This window comes from Sarcophilus harrisii, chromosome 4 (assembly GCF_902635505.1).
Source record: "Sarcophilus harrisii chromosome 4, mSarHar1.11, whole genome shotgun sequence".
Classification (NCBI taxonomy): domain Eukaryota; kingdom Metazoa; phylum Chordata; class Mammalia; order Dasyuromorphia; family Dasyuridae; genus Sarcophilus; species Sarcophilus harrisii.
Window position 1 is genome coordinate 253,290,647 of NC_045429.1, and position 24,060 is coordinate 253,314,706.

The window sequence follows — 24,060 nt, forward strand, 5'->3', positions numbered from 1 at the left end:
ATGTAAGATTAAAGTTAAAAGACTGTACAATTATATATTGTTTCAACTGATTCCTATGTACAGATGCACAGCACAACATGTATGTGTGTGTATATATGTATATAAAGGGGAGAGAGAAAGAAAGAAAGAGAGTCAGAGGAGAATTTTAGTTAAAGGGATAAGTAGATAATTTTACAAAATAAAAATTAGTTTAAACTTTTTAAACCTAGGTTGTCATAACCTTCAAATTGTTATATTTATTACTGTGTTGGATAGAGTATATTTCCTAATGCCAGATTTCATAGTTTTATTTAGAAGATCCAGCAAATACAACTTAAAAACAGAAAATTTACCTAAATTTTAGAAAATGTTTTTTATTTTGCATATACTCTTAGTGAATAAAACTTTAGATTATTAATTTAATAAAAAACTAGAAAAGTAGTCAGAAATAAAGCCTAGTAATCCAATGACATTTCAGTTATTATTCAGGATTTCATTTTGAAGTGTACTAATTTGTTTCTTTAAAAGAAAGACCCAAAGGAGTTCTGTGAAGAACAGCAGTTAGAATTTTTATTCTCATATGTGAAAATATCCATATTCTGGAATTTAACTACATAAAGCAGCATAATGCTAAATTAGGTGTGTGGTTACAAAATGTTAAAATGGAGATTTTTTTCTGGCAGTCAAAGGGTTAAGGTCTTTTTGCTTTACCAGTTTCAAATTACAATGAGAAGCCTCTTCTTTCCCAGCAGGGTTGTGCTTACATTAGTCTTTAGATCTCTCTTGAAGAGGCTGGTATATTTGTGCCTGCTGGAGGTGGAAATAACAGTAAGAAGGAGAAAGGAGTTGAATGGACTTTCGAGAAGGTTTGCAAGTAAACTCAGGAAAACACATTTACTTTACTAGTACAACCTTAAGTCTCATTTTACACTAAGAGGACCCAAAAGATGTTAAAGTTATCACCAAGCTGCCGGAAAAATACATATGACAGCACCAAGGTGCAGATCAGGATAGATCTGTGATTCAGGACTTTGTCTTGGAAAGAACACAAGGGTTGTGAAGAAGTTTAAAACAAGTGAAGATAACTCTGGGAACTGCAGTTTATCAGAAGATCAACTTTTGTTAATCCAAACACCAAAGAGCTGATTGCTTTACATTTCTATAGGAATGCATAGGTCATTTGACCAAATCATATTAGCCGTCTTCTGCTACATAAATGCAGTACAAACTATAACAACTGTGGATAATTGGAAATCCGAGTTTCAACTTTCTTAGGAATAATCGCAACTTGACATATTCCAAAATACTTAAAATAGAAAAGGAAAATCATTAAGGATGTTGTCTTTAGAAAAGTCACTGACATGAAGAATAGGTAAATTTGTTTTTCAGCTGTTGGGGAACTATACCTCTCAGGAACTCAGATTTTAAGAGAATAAGAATTAAGAACAACCACCAAAAAAACAAAAAACAAAAAACTTTTCCTTTTGGGGAAAAATGTATTTGACTGTACTTTTACTTAGGGGTATTGTTGGTTTGCTATGGAGCTGCTGGGTTCTAGGAGGTTATGCAAAAGGAGGATTAGGAGATAATCATGTTCACTCCAGTTTTATTTATAGGAGGCTACGGAATCATGAAAGAAGGGAAATTCAGAGGGAAATTCTTTCTATTTTGGGCTTACCTCACAGACCCAGACCATTTTCACCTGGAAAGCAAGCTTCTTCTGCTCCTCTTTTTATGCTGAATCTGTACAATGCCATGACAAGTGAAGAAGATGCCGAGGAGGAGTTGGAATATTCAATAAGGGGATCCATGGGAAGAGAAACCAGAGGAGTAAGAAAGGGATACCCTGCATCTCCCAATGGATATTCTCAGAGAATACAATTATCTCGCACTCCACCTCTGACCACCCAAAGTCCTCCTTTGGCAAGCCTACATGATACCAACTTTTTGAATGACGCTGACATGGTCATGAGCTTTGTCAATTTAGGTATGTTATATTATTTGTTTATTTGTTTATTGTTAATCCAAGTTATTACAAAGTGGAAGTTTTACTAATGGCGAAGTAGCTTCATGGTAGGTGGTCATGTTTATATAAAGTCATTTTCTATAACTCTCCTCTCCTGGCTTCTGTTTCCTTTCTTTCATTGATGTAATGTAAATTCTTGCCTTAGGCAGCAAAGCTCATGTTTTTTAAGTATAAAAAAAGTTAAAATTAAACACTTATGGTTTGAGTAGATTTGAGCCTTTTCAGAACTTGTTAAAATCTCAACCATGCCTAAACATATGAACAAACAGATGCTATTGTAGAAAGCAGAAATCTAAGAGAACAATTATAAGGTTCATTGAAAAAGGAGCATTTGATGATGAGAGAAGTAAGAAAGCACTTGTTAATTTTGTTTGTCATTTAAAAATATATTAGATGCATCTTAAATTATGCATATCTTTTATAGCTTTTTAAAAAATTTCCTTGCAGGAAAGACATTTGTAATTAAAACTATTATAGCTGAATTCATTATACCTAAAACATATTATAAAAGTACTAATATTAAGTAATTCTGATATGACATTTCTTTTAGGAAAGTGGGGGAGAGACAGACCAATACTTTATGAAATAAGATACTCAATATATATTCCTGTTTTGAGAATGGAAAGGAAAATGTAATGCATGTATTTGATGACAGTTGTTGTCCATGCAATCTTTCTTTTAAATCCTGAGATTAAACCATCCACCTCCCTCTAATGAAAATCCCTGTAATTAGTACTATTATTGTCTATGCTATGATACACAAACACACATTAATTCAAGATTAATGGTGTTGGTAATTAGTAAGTGTTAGTGACGATGTTAAAATATTGGAAAATATTCAGAATTGATTTCAGATAAATCATTTTCTGTTTTGTTAGTTCTATTATAAATATCCTAAAAATACCATTAGTATTATAATGGTTTAAAATGTAATTTTAGTTAATTATCTCACTAAAATCTTCTATATAATACATTGATAGCAATAGAAGTTTTTACTTTCAGAATTATTCAAAATAAATTGTGTGATGTTTTAATATTCAAACTTAAACATTTTTATCTGCAAGTCTAACCGACAAAAAAAGAATTAAATTTTTATATCGATTATCTTATTGGTTTTATAAAATATATCCAACTTAATTTGAAAGTGGAGTAGCTCTGTCAGGAAATTATCTTTTAAAAATTCTTATGCAATATATTTTCCCCAAAAGTCATATGGTTTCAAAGGCCAAAGAATGTCTATATATTTTTATATTGTGTGCTGTTCAGTGGACTCTGCTTATTTGGTATCAGCCATCCTTGCAAGAAGAGTAAGGTGTTCTCCAGGGTCATATGTTTTATGTTACTCAAGATTTAAAAATTGTGAAAACTTTAATATGGAGAGTTTTCAAGTGGTTGAAATAATCAGATATCCTTGAAGTCTGTTCTCATACATTATAATTACCAGGTTTCTTTTAGTTCTTACAAGCCATTAAAATGTAGCTTAACCCTAAATTAGTTGGAATACTCTTCTTTGCTCTGAATTCTATGTAATTGTGGTTTGTGGAGCATTTTACTTTGCAGCTTTTGTAAGAAGTATTCATGAGGAATTCAGATTAGCTGGAACAGTTTTATCTTAAAATTCCTTATTTAGGCATAATTAACATATTCACAAATAAATCATGGAAAGAAGGAAACAGTTTTATATGATTTAAGATCTGATAGAGAAGGGCAAACTATATTACCAAGAGTGGAAAAAATATTACCTTGGTCCTGAGTTAATCTTAACAATATATTTTCAAAGCAGGGGAAGTTGCTGACTGCATCTTTAAAAAGAAAGACAAATTAATTTATGTTAAAAATCATCTAACACCATCATTCTACTTTGTGGGTCATTTGAAAGCTTTTTCTGAATAAATAAAAAAGACCACTCATCAACCAAAAAATACAGTTTTCAATAAGCAATTTCTAGGACCTTCTTGTTATCATTGGAGGACAGTTCCATTTGGAATTAATGTTTTGCTGTACAGGGAATGCTCAGTTATAATTGTTTGGATTACATTAGTAGGGTAATTCAATATGTATGTTCTGGGATATATTTGGTCATGTTATTCTGGAGGAGGAATATTAGATGTGAGCTTCAGACAGGAATATTGTTTGTATCATGACTTGAAATGTGAAATAGAAAAGTGAGCTATCCTGGGGAACTAACCACAAATTTCCCGACTTTATTGAATCATCCTAAATGAAACCTCTCATTTTAAATATGCAGGCTCATTAATTCTGACTGAAAGGTGAGGTTTTGCTGGTTGGATCAGGAGTAAATTAAATTAAAACTATATCATTCTCAAAGCTTCTTTGCATATTCCTAAGTCTGAACTCTGTGATAAGGACTACTTATCCTAAGGATGAATTTGATGGCATGGCTTATCCCAGAAAATAATATAAAGCAAAGCAAAGATCAGCATCTATTGTAGATAATGTTCATCTATTTTGGCATGTTTAAGAATTTGGCCTTCTTAAGCACTTTTGTAAATACTACTTGGAGCTTTGCCTAAGTTCCTACTACCTTTCCATGCCCTGCCAGTAGCTGATTTTCCAGGGTCCCAAATGGCATCTCTTAAGCAGAGAAATAAGAGTAAATGAATCAAATAAATAGTCCAAAGGTAATTTGGCCTGAAGTGGTTACCCGGATATAGATAATTATGAGAAATATGAGGAAACCAACCTATTTACCTGTCCAGTTAAAAAAAAAAAGAGAATGCTTCTTATACAGTTTTCTGCTTTGATCATTAAGGAAACTGTTGGCATTTTCTGTCAAGGGACCTGTTTTCCGTTATTTTAAAACACAACTAAAATATATTTTTCTATGATGATATCTTGCTGACAAAGGACAACTGGGTTGCATTCAAGATGGGTAAGAGTATTTCTTAAAAACAGCTTTAGGGGAAGTTACTTTTGATTACAACTATTACTGGAAAAATGTCCTTGAATTAAACAACAGTTTTCCAGTCAATTGATAGGTGGATAGTTTCCATTTTTATACTACTTTTTTTTTTTGGGGGGGTAATGAAATGGGAAGCTCTAGCATTAAATGGTAATACTCTAATAATAACAGCTGCTTATGTTATTAGACTTTTTTGACTGGTTAATTTTGAAAAAAAAAAAGTGTTACATAAGCAACCTATGAAAGCCTCTTTTCTCTGTTGTCATCATCCCTTTTAATTAAAACATCACTGCATCCTAAGCCTTTATCAGCCATTTTTATCAATGAAACTATTGAACAGCTGCAGAAATTTCAACTACATTATAGGTGCTAGTTAAGGATAACATGTGATAATATGTGAGAAGATAATATTATTACTTTAACTATCTGCTTTCCAAATCTTAAGACTTGGGACTTGATCCTCTAAAATATATGAATTCAAGACTACTATGTGAATTTTAGAAACTTAGGAAATATTATTTTCAATTCTTATATGCATTTCACAGTTGGGCTCATTTAAAAATAATCCAGTCACTATAAGGCATTATAAGTCATTTTTTATTTGATTTTTTAGTTATAATACCATTAAATGACACAAAAGTAAAGACATAAAAAGATTAATTTTAATAAAACAGAAATAAAATATAATTTTTATTCTTTATTGTCAAGATTTATTATGTTGAAAAAAGTTGAACTTCAATTTTATCGCTTAAATTCTCCAATTTAGTCCTATTTTTGACTCACTAATGGATTTTGCATGGTGATCTCAGCACTAGTTAATAAATGCAGTTGATTATACATTCAAATCCATGTGCCTAGAAAGGTATTCATTGTGGGGTACATAACTCATAATATTCTTTTTAAAACTATCTTGTAAAACTATTAAATATAATAATTTTTTATAAACTTAGAGGTTGAGTTGATATTTAAAGTCATTTTGTCTTATTCAGACTTACAGGGATATAAAACTAATTAACTGGGATTTTTTTTTTGGGAGGTAGAAATGATTTTCCTTGTTGACAGCTTAAAAAAGCATAATGACTTTCTCTATGACATTATTTTCAGCTTATTGAAATATACATTGAAGAATTTTTAACTAGGTAAAGTAAAATGTAACATTTCTAAATAGTTCTATGTGGAGTAATACCATCACTGTTAATATAAACACATTCAATAAAAATTTAGGATTTTGTTTTTTGTCAAGATGACTTGCTTCTAAAGTAGGTTTGCTTCAGTCAAGCAATCTCTCAGGACTCTCACTATGAGTATTTAGAAGACATTAGTAATGATAATGATAATAATAATAATAATAATAATAATAAAGATCTTTTGGATGGATGGAAAAGTAGAGGTGATTAGGGTGCACTTATGATTTATCTTTTTTTCCTTTTTAAACCATTACATTCAGAAATGTGAGGAAAGAATTTTCCTTTGAAGTTCTCTTATTATTAGCTGATTCACTATTATTAATAGTAACTGAATTCTAATCTATCTCAAGTTCAAACTGATGCTCAAACTTAGCTCATCGTTAAAGTTTTATCTGTATATGTGCAAGTGAGGAATAAGCCATAACAGGTTTAAGTTTGAAAAGGTTTTTCCACCACTCCAGCTTCTTCCTTGCATTTTCCCTCCACTTCCCCACTCCACTCTTACCTTAAAAAAAATAACCTTCATTGCTGCATTATCTGTTTAGCCTCTGGTCTTAAGGATACTTTTTTTTTATCTTTCCCTTTTTTCGGGGCAGGAGAGGGTTGAGGGTCATAGTTACTTCATCCCAAAAGGGTTAGATTAACAGAAAATCAATTGGTTACAGTTTTATCCTTTAGGTACAGTGTTCTGCTTTCTCTGAACCTGAGAGCAAAGAGTTTATGAAGTGCCAATTTCATCCTCCCCCATAAGGAGAAAGCCTCCCCAGGGCATCAGAGTAATTCTGGCTGTTGAAATCCTCTGTAATTAATTTCCACACCTTACAACCTAACTCTATCCTCCACCACTACTTCTCCCCCAACCCCACCATCAGATCTTCTCTCCTCTTTAATTTGTGACATCTTTTTCTATTCATCATTATCAATTGAACTTTAATTCATTGTAATTGTAAAGCTTCCACTGGGTTCTAATATAATAATGCCTTTGGGAAAGAGATGGATTTTTGAATGGGAAACATGGAGAAAAATGTGGGAAGAAAAGATCAGATAAATAGAGGATTGGAGCAATGAAAAGAAACGTAAGAACATTGGAATTGGGACATGGTAATGGGACAAGTATTAGCAGTAAAGAAGAAAAAAAAGAAAAAATATAGAATGTATTACAGGAAGTTAAGAGATGCAGAAAAAAAGACTAAATGATACAATATAGAAAAGTGCAGGAATGAACAGAAATGGGACAAAAAAGGGGAAAAATGAATGAAAAGAACCTCACGTTCTGCTTTTTGAGTTGTGCAGGTGGAGAGTAAGTTGGAATTCCTCAGTCTACCTCACACTGACAAGACAACTAATTCCCCATCCTTAAACCAGATCAGGTCTCGTGACAGACTCTTTCATCCTTATAAACTAAAATACCTAAAAGTTAGAAAAAAGTTTAAAAATCCCTCGATACGTGTACAAGGAGCACACAGACGGGCTACTAACATTTATGGTCATAAATAATGTAGTAGCTTAGCTTTTAAAAACCACAGGTTAAAGGATGAGGCCTGCCATGACGCACAGAGAGGGGCTGAGATCAGAGGAGCAACTAAAAGGGTTGGGGAGAAACAATGAATCCCCTTGTTCTAAGTAGTATTTATGAGTGCTTCTTTGCACCTTAAGTTCATATTTTATTGGCTAGGCCATGGGGTTTCCCCATTTGCTCATCTCTTAAAATAACACCCTTGGCTAAGATTTCCTATAAAACATACAAGTAATACAGCAGGCAGAGCTCACCAATCTTGACAACCAACTCATTTATTTAGGGAAAGAAGGAATCTGTTATGATTTGGGTGTCAGATTTTGACATTTGAGATGCAGCTCACACTCAAAAAAAACATGTTTGTAAAACAAAAATAGTAGTAGGAATATTCACCTGCCTTTTGAAGAGAGATGGAAGGAATCTTAAGAAGCATAGATCACCAGAACTGGCAAATTGTCTAAAGTTAAGCAGTAGTTTAAAAAGATAGAAAGTAAACTTAATAAGATCTCCAAAACTTCAGATCAACTAAAGAACATTAAGACTTTCTTATAGAATTAGAATACAGGTTGTACTTTAGGGCTAAGAAGCCTTAGTGTAGTTTTAAGGTTTTGGGATATATTGTATAACCAACTTGAAGATATCTTCATTAAATGGAAAAAAATACACAGATAGGTATATGGATAGATAAATGTGAGGGAGATAGATTTTTTTTAATCTTAATTTATGGAAGATTAAATAGAAAAAAAATAGAAAATATTCATCTTTCTCAATTTATAGTATGATGAAAGCTTTTTTCAGTATTACGACAAAGTGTTTCAAAATGGTGATTCTTAATGGAGTATGTGTGTGTGTATATATATATATATATATATATATATATATATATATATTTATAAATGTGTACATATATATGTATGTGTATTTGCAACGTACCACCTAAACACGACCTAATTTTAGATCAACTAATGAAAGTCATCAAGAAAGTATCACTTTTTTCTACTGTATTATATTTAATTAATTTCTCTAAGTTCTTTTCTAATCAAAATATCATTGCCTTTGATTATAGGATCATTTACAGATCTCAGAAGCCATCTAGGCCAGCATTTTTTAGGAGAAACCGAGGCCCAGAGAGAATATACTACTAAAGTCACACAAATAGTAATTTGCAATTAGAATTTGAAGTCAAGGCTTCTTATTTTAAATTTAGCATTCTTTTCACTATACCTTTATAAATAAATTTTAAAAATAAATTTGGTAAAGACAACCTATAAATTGCTAGGGTTTGTTTGTTTGTTTGTTTCTTTTGTTTTTGCTGAAGCAGTTGGGGTTAAATGACTTGTCCAGGTTCACACAGAATTGTTTTTTTTTAAGCCCCTAAGAAATAGAATACATCAGTCTATAATAAAGCAACAGAAAAAACTTTCTCTTTCCAATCTTACAAATTCCATTGCCTGATATTGAACTATGTTTTGTCATTATGATGATGAGAGGAGGAAAAGGAAGTTCATCTTTTTTATCATCACCAATAACATTGTTCTTTTTTTGTGTGTGGGGGTGGTTTATAAAAGTTAAGAGAATGGTACAATTCTAATATGAGAATGATGTATTCCTGAGAAGTCTGGCAAAGTTAATTAAGCCATCATAAAGTATATATTGGGGGGAAAGGGTCATGTCTATATAGATACTTCTAAAAGTAAGACTTTGTGTGTATATGTTTATATATGCAGGTATACATACATATATACATGAGTACCCATAGCTATATCTATACACATACATATGTATGTATATACATACATATGTATGTACATATAAGTTTTATTCATTGGTAAGTACTACAGATGAAATATCTTCTGCCCATAGCAAAGAACATCTTGAAACTATTTACTTCAGGTACTTATCTATGGGTTGTGACAGTAAACAACTTTGATAAAGGCACTGAGTCAATTTAGTGAATGCAATAATTCACAAAAGGTCATTCACTCTTAATACAATCCCCATTCCTATTTTCATCACATAGATATGTGTATATATATGCATAAATAAATTAAGTAGCTGTTTAATTTTGGAAAGACAGCTAGCTATCTAAGATGAATACCAATGTCCTATGCAATAAGAAAATTTATTTTTTGAATTTATGGTTAGGCTCTCCAAAAGGTATTCAGCACTAACACTATCCTAATTGCATAATGATGTGAAAGTGTTTTGTCTGACAAACCAGAGGGGTAAAGTGAAAGTGTAAGGAAAATTCATATTACCAGCAATGTGGGATGAATCTGGAAATGTAGCCCATGAAATAAGTTCACTAATATGTGCATCTTTGATAGATGTTACTAATGGAGAATAAGGTGAATATTGAAACTGAAGAGTTTCAGAGGTCAGGGTGACATTTTTGATAATATTTAGTGATACCAATGATTTTAAATTTTCTGTCCACTTCAAAAGCTCATCTTTTTCAATATCAATATACTTTCTTCAATTCCTTCAGAGGATATGTGATCTTGAGAATGTGGATATCCCTGCCATTGGTTTAGATTGGCACCTATTATGCTTTTTCATCAATGTGATTCTTTTTCATATTATCTCATTCAATCCTCCACAGATGAGTTTCACAATTTACTAGGAAGAAGCAGTTTGACAAAGGGGAAAGAAAACTTATTCTATGGGCAGAGGACTTGAATACAAATCTTGCCTGTGAAGTTTGATGATGCAATCTCTGCTTCAAAAGCTATGAACATTTTAGTTAACTTATTTGCATAATTCCAAATTGTTTATTGAAATGGCTTTATTGAGATAGTTTCACATGTGCTTATCTTTCTATAATCTTTCTAATAAGTATTATTCCCATTTTTTTTATCTTTGTGTACTTTTGGGGTGGGATGTGAAATCCCAAGATAGTTTTGATAAGCATTTCTATTATTATTAGTGATTGGTAGTACCTTTAATATGAAGAGTTATTACATAGTTGTTTTTCTTTTGTTCATATCATTTGACCTCTTATCTATTTGAGACTGAGAGTATATGGGCTTTGTAAAGAGGACAAAGAAGGTATAGCCAAAGAAATGAGATCAAAGTAAGACAGGATGATTAACAGTATGTAACATTGTTAAAAGATTAAGGAGAATAAAGACCAACAGGAAAAAAAAAACATATGAGAATGAATTTTTTATCTTATCTATTTCTTTATTGTTTTTATATCTTTGCTACCAAATACTTTCATGAAAAAAATCTGATTTTTTTTTTTTAGTCAACCACTTATCTTATTTTAGATGTATTCATTTTATTTGTGGAAAACCCTTTTTGATTTCTTGAAAACAAGAATTTAATTTCTGTAATTGTCTCTCTAACATGTTTAGATAAGAATCCATGCCTTACCCATATTATTAAAGATATGTGATTTATTTTATAATTGTTATGGCAAGAGCTTTAATAAATATTAACTAAATATGTCTATTTAATAAACATTAAATTAATAACCTAGATGAGTCATTTATTGAATATGATATAAAATGTCAGCCCAAAGTTAATTTCTACCAGATTGCTACAAAAATACTTTTCAGTCCCTGAAGTCCTATGGACTATTCGATTAAATATAAGTTGTATTATTATGCCATATCTGTAATACTGTTTTCACTTTAAATATTGTATTTTAGAGAAATCACTTCTATGCCTGGCATGTTTTATTTCCTCATTTCTACCTCCTTTTTTTGGATTTTATTGGATTCCTTTAATTCTTAAGTCAAATCCAGCTTCTAGTAAGTCCTCCCTGTTGCTATTAATTTCCCCTTTGAGATTACTTTCCATTTATACTATAAAAGAAAAAAACTCTGCAAATATCTTGTGTACCTGGTTATGTGAAAGTTGTCTTCCCAAATAGAATTAGGGTTCCTTGTAAGCAAGAAATTTTTTTTTTGTCTTTTAAAAATATTTCCAGGACTTAATTTCCAAATATATAATAAATATCTAATATATTTCTATTGACCAAAAGACTGACTTTCTCAAACTAGAAAGCACCCAAGGAAGGATGGTCAGATTCATGAGTGGTCTGAAAATTAGAGATAATCAAAAGGAAAAAGGAAATTTTCTAAAACATATTATTTGAAGGTATTTATGAAAATTGTCTTTAAATATCTGAAAAGCCATCATGTACATTATATATTTGAATTATTCTGATTGATTATAAAGAACATAGCTAGGATGAGAGGGCAGAAATTATAGAAAGACCGATTTCACTTAAACATATTTTGTAAGAATTAGAAATGGATTGCCTCAGGAAGTATTGAGTTCATTATCTTTGGAGGTCTTCAGATCAGTAGACAGATGGTTATTAGTTGGAGAGGTAGAAGTAATTTTGTATTAGTTATATGTGGGACTGATCAGTTTCTGAGATTCTTTACAACTCAGATTTTATGATTTTGTGAGTCTGTTGTATCCTCTGGGATATGCTTTTGGAAATTGCTTTTCAAGTAATCTAGGGTCAAATTCCTATGGCTATACTATTACTTTCACTTAATCCTGAATATTTTTTGCTCACTTTCTTCCTTTGGGGGCAAAACCATCCTATAGAATTGGAAAATACTTGGCTTGTGTGAATGTACCTATACACTAAGGAGCCACTTTGGAACAAAGAGACATTTTAAAAGAGTTATTTAATATTCCTCCCATCAACAGTATTTTTGAACATGCTCAATTTTTACAAATTTGGTTCATAAGTACAATCTATAGATATAAATTGCTTGACTTGGCAGTTGGAAATTCATTTTGCTCAGTCATACAGTCATTGAGTCTTAGTGTATTATGTGTCTATGTATTTTGTTAATTTGCAGTTGTTCTCTTACTATGTTGAATTAGCATACATATGACTTTCTTCTTGGAACCATACAATCAAAAGTGGCCTTAACCTTTCCAGATGATTTGTTTAGGTTCATTTTTATCTAATGACCATTTGACTCTCATTAATTATCCTTAATAGTTTCCTGTTGTACTATTTTGAAATAGATATGAGAGTTTATTTAGCTGATACAAGAAGATATATAAAATACCTTTTAGGGAACTCTAATTCCAAACTAGGATAGGTAAGTGGTGCAATGGATAGAGTAGCAGGCCTAGAGTCAAGAAGACTCATCTTCCTGAGTCCAAAATATGTCCTGAGACACTAGGTGTGTGACCCTGGGCAAATCACTTAACTCTATTTGTCTCAGTTACCTCATCTGTAAAATGAGTTGGAAAAAGAAATGGCAAACCGATTCAGTTTATTTGCCAAGAAAACACTAAATGGGATCATGAAGAGTTTGATACAACTGAAAAAATGACTGAATAACAACTCCAAAATATTTTCTCAATATAGCTATATGACAGAGGCAACTAGATGGCCCAAAGGATAGAATGCAGGATTTGGAGCTAAAAAAGTTAGAATAAAACACTTATTAGTTTAGTAAACCTGGGAAAGTCACTTAACTTTTATCTGCCTCTTTTTCTCATTTGTAATATAATTTGCCTCCCAGAACTGTTGGGAAGATAAAGTGAAGAAATATTTGTAGTTTTTTGCAAACCGTAAAGTGTCATGTAAATTGTAGCTAGTATTATTCTTCATATGATCCTCACTATTTCCTGGTTCTCCCTTTGTGCTATATGATCCCCATGGTTACAATTCGCTTCTTTACTAATTGCTCTTAGAACCCCAAGTTTCAAGCTTTAATTTTTATTACATTTGTTTCCAATAAATTTAATCTTAATAGACATAGTCCTATCATTCAAATCTGGTGAGGATTTTTTTCAAGTTCTATTTTCATCAAAAACTTTATATCTCCCAACTCTGTGTCATTTCCAGTTTTGATAAGGAGTTGAGCCATTAGAATATAAGTTCCTTGAAAGGTAGAACTGTCTCAACTCTTTAATTCTGTGACCCCAAAGCCTAGAACAGTTTCGGCACATAGCAGATTCTTAATAAGTGTTTACTGATTGATTGGTTAATCTGTATACTCATCCTAATAATTTATACAAATATTGAATAAAGCAGAGTCCATGACAAATTCCTGGATTTTCCCACCACTTTTAGTTTTTTATCAATTTTTTACTATTCCTGATCCCATCCCTTAAACTGGGTCCCAATCCTACATGTCCAATGATGTGATCCATATCTCTCATTCATTTGTATCCATCATGTAGAAAAATGTGACTTCCTTAAGGTCACATAACATGTGGCAGACATTGAATTTGAACCCAGGTGTTAGTTCTGTGTATCATCTTTATCAGTTTGTGAAAGGTTCCTCTGAGGATACTATCTTTATTAGTCTTGATCAGTGCTTTAATAACGGAGACGGTAATTCAAAATAGATTGTGAAGGATTAATTTTTTTTTTTGCTTTTGTCATTTCTTATAGTTACAATCTGTGCCCAAGATATTGGATTGTCTGGCCAATTGGACCACAAACTCATAAAACTTAACTTGGGAAAATGAAGGGAGTCATTGTCCTGGAGTTTAAGGGACAGGAATCTGGGGTAAGGAAAAGATTAGATAAAATGGGAAGCACCTCAGGAAGTTTCAGATTGCAGAAGGCCCTTGTGTTCCTCTTACCAAATCCTCACTTTATTAAAACAGTAAAATTATATAAAACTGGTCTCATAATCAATCAAAGCATTAATACCAACATGATCAATTGCTTTCATGTAGCTTTAGTATTTATTTTTTATTTAGTATTTATTTAGTATTTAGAAAATTAGAAATACAACTTAATCTAAAGAATTTGGAGTCTTCCTCTTCACATTTCCATTGTCCAGCTGTCCTATTAAACTAACACAATTCAATTGATGTAAACAGTGCTTGAATAGAGGGATTTTATTTCTTGCAAGTTTTTAGTTTTGAGACATCCTTGAAGGAGAAGAGAACCTGTTTCTCCACTATCTTTACAATTTGTTATATTGTCCATAGAAGAACAAAGTCTAGATAAAGTTTAAGATCTAGGATCATAGAATGTTAGAGCTAGAAAGGAATATAAAAGATCATTTTTCCAGATGAGATACCTGAGATCCAGAAAAGTGACATGATATACCTAATGTCAGACAACTATTTACTCATGAGAGCTGAAAACTGAACCTCAGTCTTCTGATTTACAGTATGATGTGCTTTTATAAAAGATCAAAATACTGTAAGTCAGGGTTCTAGCTCCCACTGTTAAAATTCACAGTAATATGGGCTTCAGATTCCCAGCTGGAAGGGTGTGGCTCTGGGAAAGAAGGTTATATTCTCAGAAGTATTTGATCTATCAGAATTAGGCAAAGAATTTCACTATCATGCATCTTATGTAAGCATAGTTGGTTTTAAATTACAAAGTAGTAATCCAAAATTTTCTGAAAAATCTAATTTTTCTGAAAAAGGAAGCAGATGAAAGGAAAGGGGAAGAAAACCAGAACCAAATAAAACACAAAGGAATCCATATTAAAAAGCAGAAAAAATACTGTGTGACAGAGTTTTCCAGTGTCTTTAAACATTGGGGGAAAATGAACTTCCTGAAGGGGGAAACCCTTGCCCTTTATCAACACTTGTATGCCTTTAGAAGTGACCTGCTGCCAGGAGAAATGGGGAGGCCCTTTCTTTCCCCTCCCCCCACCTCACCTAGGGAATAAGAAAATTGAAAGAGGTAGTTGGCTCTTGAGAAGTCAACAGTAGCAACTGAAGTGGGTCACATAAAACTTGCTAAGAGGGCAAGCTTCACGGAATCAATGGCAGGAGTAGAGTGGTGACCCCAAAGATTTTATTATAATTGCTTCCCATCAAACATTATTAAATTTTCAGATTTCACTTCTCCCATTATATTTTTGCCATATGCAAAAACATAGATTAAGGACAAAGTTCTTTATGAGTTGAAAAGTTCTGTCCTTTTAGAGTGTAACCTATGAACCAAACTTCACTTTCCAAAAAGTATGCAAAAGAACATATTTTAAGTTAATAAGTTTTGTCTTTGATTTTAAGCACAAGACAATATTTACCTCTATTGGACTTCTTTTCACTAGATTAATATAGATAAGGATTATTTAAGGGCTAGATCCCTGATTTAATTAATCTAGTGCCTTTTGGCAGACCAAGAAAGTCACATGATAATACATAATTTCAATTCCTCATACAATTTTCTAGTCTATTATATAGGTCTATGTTTTTGTCCCATTTATCTCCATCAGTTAAAATAGTTAAGCATGTGTTAAACAGATGAAATTTCTAATAATGACAGACCTGAATATTAAATGCTATTATTAGTCTTATTACAGGTAGTGTGATGTAGTAGAGAGTCAGTGTTGGGAGTCAGGAAGAATTGGGTTCAAATCCTACCTTTGAGACATTGGCATGGACTGATCATTTAATTTTTCTGTCCTTTAGATAACTCTCTGTGAATTGCAGAGAAGGTGCTGATATTCATTGACATAGGGAATGTCTCTGTCTGGCATTTCTCTGTTTCACTGAAATCCCAGGTCCTGTCCTTCCTTCTAGTACTTTATCAGTCTCTTTGATACTCAGCTTTCCCAATTTAGTATAACAAAGAAATTTATGATACAATAAATTGATTCTTGGAGATGTATCCATATATTTAAGGTAAACATTATCTGACATTATGAAGCATCATGGGATAATGGTTTCAGTGGTGGTCTTTGAGCCAAAAAAGGCCTGACTTCTAATCTGCCTCAGAATTTACTGGTCTGATGATCCTGAATAAATCACTTAACCTCTCTACATTTCAGGTTCTTCATTTGTTAAATGCTAATAATAATAATAATAATAATAATAGGGCCATTTCACTATAATTTTTTGGAGAATCTAAAAAGATAATATAAATTAAACATTTTTCAAGCATTAAACATTTCAAATTCAACAGGGTTTCCTAACTTTTTTAGTAATACAAACCCTTTTGGATATCTAGGGAAATCTATGGACTCTTTCTCCCTCTCCCTCTCTAACTAGTTTTATTTCATTTTAAAATAATATAATAATAATAATAATAATAATAAAGAGATTTTCAACATTCACTTTTGCAAAATCTTGTGTCCCAAGTTTTTATCCCTCCCTTCCTACTTTCCCCATCCCATCCCCTAGACAGCCAGTAATCTAATATATGTTAAACATGTGCAATCCTTCTATACATATTGACACAATTATCATGCTGCACAAAAACAATCAGATCAAAAAAAGAAAAAAATGAGAATGAAAACAAAATGTAAACAAATAACAACAACAACAACAAAAGTGAAAATATTATGTTGTGATCTATACTCAATCCCCACAGTCATCTCTCTGGGTGCAGATGGCTCTATCACAAGACTATTGGAACTGACTTGCGGCACCTCACTGTTGAAAAGAGCCACATGCATCAGAACTGATCATTGCATAATCTTGTTGTAGAATGTTCTCGTGGTTCTACTCCCTTCATTTAGCATCAGTTCATGTAAGTCTCTCCTGTCAAAATATATTTTAAAAATTCATAGACAATGCTTTCTTTCATAACATAACTAATATGAAAATATGTTTTGCATATTTGCACATGTATAATGTATATCAATTGCCCCTTCTGTGTGTGTGTGTGGGGGGGGGGTGATTGGAATGAAAAATTTAGAAAAATAATGTTAAAAAATGTTTTCACATGTAACTGGAAGGAAATGAAATGTTATTTTTAAAAACATAAAGTTTACAGACCTCAGGTTAAGAAGCCTTGCTTTAAAATGCTCTATACATGTCTATTATCAGTATTAGTATTCTTAATATTAGCCTAAATTGTTATTAAGAAGTCAAAGGAAAATGATAAAACACATCCTATATTCATTTCTCCCACAAAGATTCAGGGAGGCTCAACATGAACCTTCTGCTAAATGAGAGGCAAGATGTCAAAACTGCAAACAGCAATAGGCCCCTTTAGAAGTGGTTGGAGCTGCGAACCAAATAATAGTGAGTTCATTTGGAAACTGGAATTCCTCCAATGTACTAGCTAGGACCTAGGGCCACACAAGCAGCACTGCCCTACAGCTTGATTGGAGCCCCTCATCTAGATCCTCATCAAATGAGCTCCTGATTGGTCAGTGGCTTTTAGGAGGGGAAGACTAGAAGGTAGGTTTGCCCTGCAGAATCCTCCCCCAGACATTAGGGAACCCCTGCTGCTGGGAATTTCCCTTTGGCAAAATAGCTCTTCATCACCCTGCGAAGTAATAGTAGAAACCTCCTCTCTGTTCTTTATAACACTGAATGCACACACCACATTTAATACAAACACTTGAATTGTAGCAGCTGCAGCCCTAATCTCTTGCATGTGTCAAGTGAGCACTTTTCACGAAGTTCACACATTGTCCATATACTCTGCAATAGAGAAATATTTTATTTCATTCTCCATATGTAGTCTATATGTGCAAGGCCAACTAGACATGTGGGGCATTTCAGAGAATAAAAATGTGTTTTGCTGATAGAATACTTATCAAGTACTACTAGAGTCATAAATCAGATTTTTTTTATATTTAAAGAGCAAGACCAAGCATTGATCCTTGAAGGGATGGGTGAAGATGGAGGGTAGAAATCCATCTTGGGGGAGACCACAGTTAAGAGGAAGCATGCTCCAAAAATACCAGGAGGTTTCTAAATTTACATTTATAAGGTGCTTTAAGTTTTACAAAACACAGTGATCACAACACCACTTGAGAAAGGTATAACAATTTTTCTCAAGCCCATTTTATGGTTGGGAGAACTAAGGATCAGGGGTTTATAGTCTTCCAAAGGTCACACAGTAAGCATTAGAGCTAGAATTTAAACCAAGTCCAGTTTCAATCGTGTCCTGCCTCCTCAAATAATATTCCTGCTTTATAGATGAGGAAACTGAAGTGATTTGACATGATCCCCCTAATAGTAAATGACAGAACAAGAACTCAAATACAGGACTTTCTTGGCTTAAAATTAAGCAAAGTTTCTACTCTAACTTGTTAACACTGTCATGTGATAATCATGTTCTTTGTTAAATAGTCACCAGTCAGAAATTTAGGGAGTACTTACATAAAATGATACACTATTCTTGTGGGAAAGATGGAAAGATGCAGACTAGATGATAGGACAATTTAGAGAAAGGTGAGAGAATGACTGAATTAAAAGTAATAGTTTTATTGGCTCCATTACAGCTTAATGGTAGGTCTTCACTAGAGTGTCAAGAGGGATTTCTGTTTGGTTCTGTTGAATAAAGGGATAGATGGATTGGTTATCCAACCTAAAGATTATTCAAAGCCGGGATGGAGAATTAATGTACTTACTGAATTATAAAATCAGGATGTAAAATATTTTTTTTTAGGTTAGAACTTTGGGCTGAATCTAATAAAATAAAAGTCAATAAGGATAAATATAAAGTCTTATTTTGGGTACAATAATGACAACAATATAATATTTTGATAGCACTTAGAGTTACAAACACTTTACCTATATTATTTCATTTAACCTTCATAACAATCCTGGAAGATAGGTGCTATTATCTCCATTATAAAGGTAAGGTTTACTCAGGGTCAGACAATGAGTAAGAAATTTTTATAGCAGTTTTTAACTTTAGTCTTTCCAGTTCCTAGTCCAATCTATCCATTATACTACCTAACTGCCTAAAATTAGAGCTGCAAGGTAAGAGAGACATGGTTTGACAGTAGTTGATCTAAAAAAGATCAGCTCCCAACATAGTATTAATCAGCAGTATGAAATGGGAGCCAAGGGAATTCAAACTTATTTGTGCTTTATTTAGAGAAGATACCACCATTTGATTTTGCATTGGTCAAACTACACTCAGAGTATTTTAAGTTCTGAGAAGCATAGCTTAAAAATGCTTTTGGTGATAAACTACAAAGCATCCAAAAGCAGGTACTTGTATTGATGAAGAGTCATGGTGGATGAAACTGAGGATATTTAGCAAGGAGCAGAGAAGACTATTGGAACATATGGTAGCTGTTTTCAAGTACTTTTAAGAGCTGTCACGTGGAAGCCAGTTTATATTTTACCTGTTTTGCCACAGTGACCAGGACAGGGGACAATTTGTGAAAGTATAAAAAGGTAAATTTAGGATTGATCTCACTAAAAGAGGTGATACAGCAGCTAGCATTCTGAAATCAAGAAGATCTGAGTTTTAATTTGGCCTCCTATATTTCCTAGCTGTATGACCCCTGAAGAAATCATTGAACATCTATCTGCCTCAGTTTCTTCAACTTCAAACTGGAGATACTTATAGAGCCTCCCTCATAGGGTTGATATGAAGATCAAATTGTATATCTATGAAGTCCTTAGCACAATGTCTGAAACATAGTGGTTGATTAATAAATGTTTGTTCTCTTCCCCTTAGTATTAGAAATATCCTAAAGTGATACTGGAATGCTTTGGAGGGTACTATGTTTCCCTACCATTAGAGATCCTCAGGGAGAAGCCAAATGATTGCATGCAAGGTACACTTCAATGTATGCTCCTTTCAGATATCAGTTGAAAGGTCCATATTCTGAGTTTTCTTCTCACTCTCAAATTCTGTGGTTTTTAATAATATACTAAATTGAGGAGATAACTCATACTGGAAATTAGGCAAACAAAGCATAAGCATTTGTCATCTAAGCCTTTGATTGAGATGAGTGACTTTTTAAAACATACATCAAAAAGTAAATATATCTACAATCTCTGGAGAATATATCAGTTTTACTCTGTTTTGCTCAGTTTGTTAGAACTGAGTGATTGCAATTGAGGAAATGTAGAGATCTGTTGTTTTAGATGATATAGTAAACTGGATATTTTTTCTTTTGATTCAAAATTTCTTCTGAACTATAGAAAGGACAGATTAGAATCGGCATAAAAACTAGAAGTTCAGATTTTACTTTTTCTTTTTAATTATAGTCTAGAAAATTAGATCTGTCCTGACTCCATACCAAAACAATTTTTGTTTCCCACAAAGTGTGGTCTATCTACAGATAAATTAAGATTTTAATGATTTGTAAAAATTACCAAGTCCTAACATCACTGAGTCCTGACTCAGGACATCTAGGTTCTACTTTATTCTGGTCTTTGTCAATAGTTGGGTTACTCGGGAAGAAGCAGGAAGGGAATATAGACAGGTACTAGTGCCTTTTATCATGGCATATATTCTGAGCTGTATACTGGGGAAAGGTCATGACTGAATACAAAGCTCCCAATGGACAGGTGAATGGAATAGCAGGAACAAGGAAAGGAGATGATTAGATGGTTTCTGGAACATTGGCTATTATGATCTTCAAGGCAAGTCAGGAAAAGATATTTCAAGTTACCAGGGCTTGGTCATTTGAGCCTCATTCCAACATTGCTTCCTTAAAAGCAACAATAGTATTTCAGAGAGATTGTCCTTGGATATCACATAACTAACTCTGCCAGACATTATATCATCCTTCCTAATGGGTATGAGTTATTTGGTTTACAATCATGTTCATACCAAGGCTTCCTATGGCCGTTGAAAGTCTCCTGTTTTAGTTGAAGGTTGTGAACTTTTATTCACATGCATTATTGGGTTTCCAATCTCTGACATAACTGGCAATGACATAGAAATTATTGTTCAGGAGAAGGAACATTTAATAAAATAGAAATAAGAGGTGGGTGAACCCCATGGCTCTGTAACATAATCCTCCTTATTTGGCCATTAAAGAGTTGTGTGACCTTGAACAAGTCAATTATCTTTTCTGGATCTCCCCATATGTACAAAAGGACCACTAAAAAAGGCAATTAGCAGAATCAGAATTTAAATGCAGATATCCTAATACTGATTCAACACGCTTTTTCCAGCATACCACACTATTTGTCCCAAAGATGACTTTTAGTTTTGTTAAACCATGAAGACATTGAAGAAATAATTTGAGAAAGGATAGCTATCCTTCATGGAAAAAAAGAAACTAATCTTCCAGTGGTATCCAGTCATCTTTTAGAACTTCTGGAGAATATCACTTAAGAATCATGCTGCTAGTATTGTTTTAAACAATTAGTGGTGCAAAGGGTAGAGTTCTGGACCTGGAGTCAGGAAAACCTGAGTTGAAATCCAGTTTCAGACACTTCCTAACTGAGTAACACAAGTCACTCAACACTACAGGTATGGTTAGACAGTGTTTTGTTTGATTCAGAGATCTGAAGGGTTAAATGGAGTATTCAATAGAAATCAAACAGGATGGTATGGTCCTTGAGTGCATGCCTGATTGGGAAAAAAAAAAAAAAACAGAGTTGTTTAACCTGGATGAGACAAAATGGAGGGCAAATGTGATAGCTGTCTTCAGGCTTTAAAGGACTTTCAGAATGAAGAGGAACTAAACTAGATCTATTTGTTCCTAGTAATCTGAAAGAAGAGCATAAATAGAAATTGGGGGATAAAAAAGAAATTTAGGCTTGTTATTGGGGAAAAGCAAAAACAACTACCATAAAATTTCCTAATATTTAGAATTGTACAAAAGAGAAATGGATTGCCTTCAGAAGTGGGGAGGTTCCCCCTCTTTGAAGGTCTTTAATCAAAGATAGACAATTATCAATATATTATGGTGAGGATTTCTTTAATGGATGAGTTGAATAGATGGCTGGTGAATTCTCTCAAATTTTGTTGACTTGATCATATGTACTAGAATCATTCACTTTGAATACTTTCAAAGGCTGATACTTGTCTTCTACTGAGGATTCTAATACAGACAGGAGCCTGTAGCCTCACAAAGTAAAACAACTCAAATGGATTTTTTTATTTTTATTTTTTATTTTATTTATTTATTTTAATAGCCTTTTATTTACAGATTATATGTATGGGTAGCTTTACGGCATTGACAATTGCCAAACCTCTTGTTCCAATTTTTCTCTTCCTTCCCCCCACCCCCTCCCTCAGATGGCAGGATGACCAGTAGATGTTAAATATATTAAAGTATAAATTAGATACACAATAAGTATACATGACTAAACCATTATTTTGCTGTACAAAAAGAATTGGATTCTGAAATATTGTACAATTAGCCTGTGAAGGAAATAAAAAATGCTGGTGGGCAAAAGTATAGGGATTGGGAATTCAATGTAATGGTTCTTAGTCATCTCCCAGAGTTCTGTCACTGGGTGTAGCTGGTTCAGTTCATTACTGTTCCATTGGAACTGATTTGGTTCATCTCATTGCTGACGATGGCCAGGTCCATCAGAATTGGTCATCATATTCAAATGGATTTTTGAACTTAGAAATATGGATACTTCCTCCCACAACGAATAATAGGATCTACCTCTTCTTTTCCTCACCATATGACTCATCTATGACTCGCCATGTTTGCCAAAAGGAATTTGTGGTACAATTTTCTTTCCTTTCTCTTGACAATGTAAAAAATATTAATGAAGCACACAGGTCATTCCATAGTTAGCCCATATTCACATCACCATTTGATCTTTTATATGAATATATTTGTTTGATGAGATCCTTATTACTACTGTTTTGTATTTTCTTGTTTCTAATGTGTGCTAGATATAAGTATCTGCCCATTACTCTTTGGGAAATTTTTCAATTTTAATTCTTCTAAGATGATAGTTTTTCATGGGTTGAGCTTCCAGCTCAATAGCTCTGAAATACTTGTGTAATTCAAAAGATGAGCCTTTGTTTCAGGAAGAATCTTAAGGTCACTAATAAAACTGTGCAGTTTCTAAAGATAATTTGTCCTCTCCCTGAATGGTTTTGGGTTGAACCCTAATTGTTCATTTATAGCATCTTTCCAATAGTGTATGTGTGTGTGCATGTCTGTCTGTCTGTCTGTCTGTCTCTCTGTTTATATATATATATATAAATACATATTTATATGTATATGTGTATATACATATGCACATGTATATGTTTTATATACATTTGTTGTATATATGGATCTCTACATATTTATTAACGCATATATATGTATATATGATAAATATATTCATACATATACTACATAGATAGAGAAGAGAAAGATAGAAGAGGGAGGTAGAGAGAGAGACAGAGAAACGTAGAGACAGAGATAGAAACAGAGACACAGATACAGAAAGATATAGACAGACAGAAAGAGAGAGTCAGAGGAGAAAAAGAGAGAGACAGAGACAGAGAGACACATACAGAGAAACATATTCATTGTCTGGACAATAGATGTTCTTCATCGTTTCATTTTTTTTTTCTTCCTGGCTGGAAAGTTTGGCCAAGTTCTTTTGTGTGGTTGTGGATCTCATTTTGCAGGCTCTTCAATGGTCTGTGACTTGAAGCAATCAGCACAATGTCTTTCATAATTCCCTGAAAATCCTTTTGCAAGGGTCTATGAAAGTACATTCAGGAATCTGAGAATGACTCTGAGTTTAGGTCAGAAAATATACTATATTAATCTGCAGGAAGGCTGGGAACATTTGGTTTGTGGCTGTTGCAAATGGATTAAAGATTCGATGTAAAATTAGACTGAAGGAAAGA

General features: G+C 32.9%; 1 protein-coding gene across 1 annotated transcript in view; it reads left to right on the plus strand.

Moving 5' to 3' along the window:
• Positions 1 to 735: 735 nt before the first annotated feature.
• BMP5 (bone morphogenetic protein 5) overlaps positions 736 to 24,060 on the plus strand; it is a 164,343-nt gene continuing 141,018 nt past the window's right edge. Inside the window, exon 1 of the mRNA XM_003769172.4 lies at positions 736 to 1,966. Coding sequence (XP_003769220.1) covers positions 1,474 to 1,966 — 493 coding nt within the window. The 5' untranslated portion in view covers positions 736 to 1,473. The remainder of the gene's footprint in view (positions 1,967 to 24,060) is intronic.